At 41.0% G+C, this 6,000-nt stretch overlaps 2 protein-coding genes across 3 annotated transcripts in view; one reads left to right on the top strand and one right to left on the bottom strand.

The window, feature by feature from the left end:
- Positions 1-254, bottom strand: part of jpt2 (Jupiter microtubule associated homolog 2) — a 7,364-nt gene extending 7,110 nt beyond the window's left edge. The window contains exon 1 of the mRNA XM_077502783.1: positions 28-254. Coding sequence (XP_077358909.1) covers positions 28-83 — 56 coding nt within the window. The 5' untranslated portion in view covers positions 84-254. The remainder of the gene's footprint in view (positions 1-27) is intronic.
- Positions 255-797: 543 nt separating this feature from the next.
- cramp1 (cramped chromatin regulator 1) overlaps positions 798-6,000 on the top strand; it is a 23,255-nt gene continuing 18,052 nt past the window's right edge. Inside the window, exons 1-4 of one of the 2 annotated variants that reach the window (XM_077502749.1) lie at positions 798-922; positions 2,505-2,857; positions 4,031-4,233; positions 4,300-4,453. In XM_077502749.1, coding sequence (XP_077358875.1) covers positions 891-922; positions 2,505-2,857; positions 4,031-4,233; positions 4,300-4,453 — 742 coding nt within the window. In that variant the 5' untranslated portion in view covers positions 798-890. Of the gene's footprint in view, positions 923-1,841; positions 2,125-2,504; positions 2,858-4,030; positions 4,234-4,299; positions 4,454-6,000 lie in introns of those variants that run through there. The other variant, XM_077502740.1, reaches the window with a different exon arrangement.

Below are 6,000 nucleotides of genomic sequence, written 5' to 3'. Positions count from 1 at the left end.
ATCTTCAACATAATGTTTATTATTTACCTGGAGCTCGGTTTTGACCCAGTGTCCAGCCCTTGAAACACGTTCGTCGAAGTCATCGTGGATTTTGTTGGGAGACTTCAAGTTTGCGAAGACAACTTCGTCACTCTGCCAACTGGACGACTTGTAGGTTCCTCCTTCGTCTCGTCTGCTCCCACCCAAAATCCTTTGCGAAGAGTGTCAGTCGGAGCAAGAGTGACACTGCAAGATATGACTTGTTTTGCATGACCGGATAGCACCACAGACGACCTACGATTATTTATTTATTTTACTTATTTATTTATTTATTTATTTATTTATGTATTTATTTGGGGGACATAAGTAAGCATTATAAAGTAGTCTTCAAATACTGGAAGTAAAATTAAAACGTCGTCAGAACAATATATAATACTATTTGTACTTCCCAACACTGCTTCTCAACAACACACAGAAACAGAGGACCGGGCAAAAACAACTAGACTTTGATTACCCGAATATATTTTATAGTTGTGTAATTTCGGGTCGTGACTCTTCAACATAGCTGCAAATGTCGCTACTATATCAAGACAATTGTGGTCAAATAAAATTACAGTATATGAAAATTTTTTTTTCCATTAGTGCGTTTGTACGATTAGGAAACGTTAAAACGCAAGGCAGGAAAAGAAATACAATTGGTCAGTCCCCTGGCATTTCTGATTACCAATTGGTAGATATTTACGTCAATCAAGTTTTAACCGCGTTCCTCGTGGATTTGCAAACCAATCACAGGGTTTGTTTTCGAGTTGTAGTGGGCGTGCCAAAGCGCGTGGAGAGCAAGCCACATGAACTGTCATATGCAGCCAAGTTGAAGGCAAGCTGCTAGCTTGCAAGACTAGCTTGGACCTCGAATGCAACCATCACATTTGGGCCTTTACTGCAGGTAATTCCTAAACATTAACCCATGGTTTATGTTTATGGGAAGCGACGGGATGTACTTTAATGAAATGCTCTACGGTAACGTATTCTGTGGCGGCATGATTTCAAATAGTGACGCTGTTAACGCTAGCTGGCAATGTTAGCAGTTCTGGGGTTTAGGTTCTGAATTGAGATTACTTTAGCATACTAACACACATTTTATATATTTCAACTAATAGTCTATCTCCCTTAAAACACTGTCTCGTTTGTAAAGTATTGTTTACCCTATTATCAACTATCGTTTGCTATTAATTACGATGTAATCTGGATTCACAGGTTAGTATTACTGTATTACTGTGGATACAGTACGTCAATGTAATACTACTACATTTAAAGTAAACTGAAGTTACACAGCAGGTATTGTGAACGTTAAATAAAAGTGCATGTGTTGGCACGTTTTTCACGTTGATTACACAATTACTCGAATGGAAAAAGCTGTGAGATGGAGGTTCAGTTTGTGTCCCAAAAGGTAGGTGTTTTGGAGCAATGTCATTTTTTTAAACTCGGCTATCTTTCAGATGACAACAGGAATTTAAAAATCGTGTCTAATATCTAATGTGGCTATTTCTGATTATTTTCAAACCCGAACATAGCCATGATACGTTCTTTCTTATCACCACTAACGTGTAATACTTAATCATCAGAACTTCCACATCTCGGTTAAATAGCATACTCAGTAAAAGCTTTTATGAAACTGTACTCGAGAACAAAATGCACTATGATAACTTTGTAACAATGTAACAATAATTGCAGGATGTATATGAATGAAATGTGATTTGTAGGCTGCACGTCTTCAAACGGAGTGTGACGTAGCGACTCGCGAAGTGCACTAAGGTTTATTAAAGTATTATCGTGGTAAATGAGCTCAAGTGGCCGCACTAGTGATGAGTATTGTCCGCGGCATTGGACAAATATGACGTTCTCGTGGTGGGTCGAAAAGTTTGATGAGTTGTATTGTCGAAGCATTGAGTAATATTACTGATAGAGAACAGTGGAACTGCGCAGAGTTCGCCTCAGTCGAAGCTGGACAACGACAGGGCAGCAGAGACCGACGAGACCGTGGTGGATTTATTATGCCCAATTTGATCACTTATTGCCAGTCGAACCGGTCGGACCCATGGTGAAGAGAAAAAAGACGTCGCCCACTTCCGAAGAGCATGAAATTTGGTAAAATTACCTTCGAAAGAAACACTTTAAATAGAGGTCGAATGCACCGACGGGTTCTCGTTGTCGTTTCTACAGGGCGCTAAACTGAAAAGCGCTCTCATTTGAATTTAGTTCATATTCAACCGTAATATTGGTGAATTTCAACGCTAGGAATGCTAGTTAACACCTCAGCCAGTCTTTGGAATGTATCGGTGGTTAAGTTAAATTTATTTAAAAGCTGTAAATGGATATATTTGGTGTTGTTTTGTCGGGACTGGAGAGGGGATTTGAAACAAACAGCGGCGGCCATGTTGAGAGACAGCAAACGTCGTGTTTAGAAGTTAATTTTGCTCATCGCCTTGCTCCTCATGTGTCTTTTTGGACTCTGTGTGTTGTGGCAGCATGACACCGGGGTCCAGGGAGGGGATCGGTGTCGATGGGACGGCGAATCCGTCTAGAAAAGCCGACGGTTGCGACGAGGAGGAGAGCGGAGAGCAGGCGAGCGAGGAGCGCAGTACAAAGGGAGACGAGCGAGTGGAAATTCTTAATCCAGCACCCGCTACTCTCAGCCCCGGTTCGGTTCAACCCGGACCGGGTTCCAGCCAGCAGACCCAGCCCTCGGTGCAGCCCAGTAGCGCACCGTGTCACGACCAACATCATTTTCTCCGATCGAGCGTTCGACCTCCAAGCAAAAGGATCCGGAAGGATTCCATCGGCTCGACCATCAACGGCCATGGCGGGGCCAAATCGAAAGGTAACATAAACAGGATTGTGGCTCGTGTTTATTATCTGTTAATCCCGTCCACTTGCGCTGGTTCTGAACATGTTATCTGTTTGGGCAAGATCTGTGGCAAGTCACTAATCCACAACTTGCATTGTCACTACACTAGTTTGAGTTTACAAGTTAAAGGGGGCCTGCCTCTGTGGAAAGGCAGTCCTTTTTTTTTTTATCGAAGATTTGACTATCATTTCCATTCAAGCAAAAGATCAACATAAAGACAAAGGTAGAAAGGCAGCGATGTTATCCTTGTTGTGTTGGCAAAATTTGCAAGCAAATTCAAACAAAAAAGATCTTGAAAAAAATGCAACTATTCTGCAATTTCCTACCACACTTTTATAGATTCCAAGAATAATTTTACAGCCACATATCTATATTGTAACGCAAAAATACGAATAGTGTAACTGCAACATTCATACCAGTAGCTCATTGAATGATATTCAATTCAAAAATTGTCTATAATGAAATAATTACGCTGTGTTGATTGTCAAAGTGGTATTAATGTAACAACGTTTTCTTTACTGTGGTTGTAGTTTGCACTGCTGTAGAAATGCTCGAATTGAGTAGTGTCATGTCACAAAAAGACCAGCTCAACAATACATATATTGTTAAAAGCCTCTATGACAGTCAATTGAAGCTATTATTATTGTTGTAACTGTAGTTTTGTTTTAGATTTGTTTTCTCAGTAATAATTTCTTGAGTTGCTGGTAAAAAGATTTTTTTTTGGTTGCTCAGGTGGTGTCATTAATTGACCAAGGCATGTGCATTGAGGCTATATTTGTGCTCATCTATTTTGAGAGAGACGCATCAAGGTTAGTGTTTCGGAGGTGCGCAACGTGTGTGCAACTCCCTCTGTGTTTGTTTTGATGCCTTCTGGCACCATTGTGCTTAAATCTTGGGTACATTTGGCCATTGTAGCCCACTCAGAGTTGTTTTTGGACCTGTGAGCTGGAGTCTTGGCCAAAGAGACTGTTTTGCTTTTCTTGCTTCTCTGCCAGAACTCAACCCCAGTTAAAAAAAAATAAAAAATAAAAAATAATCTCTGCAGGTTCTGCGCTTTAACTACCTGACACAAACCCACCATTTTGTTGTAGTCAGTTTTAAATTTCGTTCAACCTTGAAATGTTCCATAATGTGTGTGCATCACAGGGGCAGAGAATGGTTCCTCCTCTCAAGGTGCAGCGGGACATTCTGGACCCGTGGCCGGCTCTTCTGGAGGAGTGTCCAAGACCAGCAAGGGCCAAGGATCCGCTGAGAAGGAGGAGCAAGCTGGTAACCAAAAGCGGGCCCGTCGGCAGTGGGAGTCTTGGAGCGCCGAGGATAAAAACAGCTTTTTCGAAGGGCTCTATGAGGTAGGAGGTGGATCTGTCATTTTACATTAAACGGACTGTCTCATATTTATGTAATCTCCACCACAGCATGGCAAGGATTTTGAGGCCATCCAGAACAACATTGCCATGAAGTACAAGAAGAGAGGCAAGCCAGCTAACATGGTGAAAAACAAGGAACAAGTCCGCCACTTCTACTACCGCACATGGCACAAGATCTCCAAGCACATTGACTTTGCCAACGGTACGTTGACGGGTGGTTCTCTAATCGGGCACATGATTTTCATGTGTTTTGCACAAAAGATGTATAACCACGTATGCACTAGGGGTGAAACAAAAAACCGATTCGACCGAACCATCGTTAGTCAAGGGGAGCTAAACGACCGTATCGGTAGCAGACTTGTCAACCGATACAAAATCCGCCGGGAATCCTTAGATACATTGCTTGTAAAGCTGTGGACCGGATATCGCGAGGCTGTGAATCGGTTGTGAGTGAGGCTTTATGGTTTTCATAACAATAGCAAGAGTTCTGCGCCGTGCTCTACTTGTTCTGTTTACATTTCAGCATCACTATTCAAGCTACTTCCGTGTTTACAGAGAGCTAGCAAAGTAGCGCTCAGAGACGCTTCATTCCCCGGATGTTGTAAACATAATGCAAAGACGTTACGCACCTTTTTTTGGGGGGGGGGGGCTAACGTCAACGCCGTGCTCGCGACACGGCACGCGCGCTCGCGCGCCGTCGCGCACAACAAGTGGCAACATGCAAATGGAGACAGTTAGCAGAAGCCGGTGCCGTACATCTCGGTATTTCCCATTGCTATCGAGTCCTCTCGGTGCACTTGTATGTCCCGGGCCGGCGTTGGTACTGCGCGCGAGCCAAAAAGAATAACTCCCGTGACGATCCAATGCATGGATTCAAACGACACAGGTATGCCCCACAGCCAACACACCAGCTATGCTAAAAGCACACTGCAAGTATCTAATTTCTCAGTTTGTGGCTCCCTGTCAATGTCTACAACTAGCATGAGCAGCAGATAGGAGAACTGAGACGTGCCCGCAATTACGTCATCCAACTCAAAATGAACGACAGCCCAAAAAACAAAATATAAACAGTCGTGATTCTGTGGTCATCATCGTGTCTCAGATTAAAAAAACAAAAAAGATGTCATACATTAATCAAAAATGAATGTGATGGCAAAAGAAAAACAAAAATTGTTAAAAACCAAAATTGTTGATTAAAAAGGGAAATGAACTTTTGGAAATATTTTTGCATATATTAAGTGGTTAAAATGTGTTTGATAGATTTATTGTTCCATAAGGTGGTTCATATTTCTTTTGGCTGGACGGTAGGTTTATTTCATGTCTTAAATTTATGTTTCTGAAATACTTCACAATGTGCACATATTCTGTTTAATTGTGTTGGTGTCTGTCTAAAGGTTAAATATTTATATTTAACATTAAATTATCCACCTTTTGTTTTCCTGATCCTTATTTTGAAGAGAAAAAAAAACAAAAACAAAAAACAATTATAACTGTCAATAACTACTAATAAATATTTAAACTGATACATTTTTCAGTCATATCGCCCAGCCCTTTGTTGCGGTATATTTAAATAATTGATTCAAAATATAAAAATGTAGAAGACATATTTGTTGTTGTTCTTTTTTAACACATTTGTAGATACTGTAAAAATTTGTGGTGTTTTAAGATTGTTTACAAGCAACAAATGTCACTATAAGTTTTGAATATTGAAATGAATCGTATCAAATCGAAAATTGTATCGTTCCCAAA

Source organism: Festucalex cinctus, chromosome 1, assembly GCF_051991245.1.
Source record: "Festucalex cinctus isolate MCC-2025b chromosome 1, RoL_Fcin_1.0, whole genome shotgun sequence".
In the NCBI taxonomy this organism is placed as follows: domain Eukaryota; kingdom Metazoa; phylum Chordata; class Actinopteri; order Syngnathiformes; family Syngnathidae; genus Festucalex; species Festucalex cinctus.
Note: the sequence above shows the minus strand (reverse complement) of the source record. Positions and strands in the feature narration are given on the sequence as shown.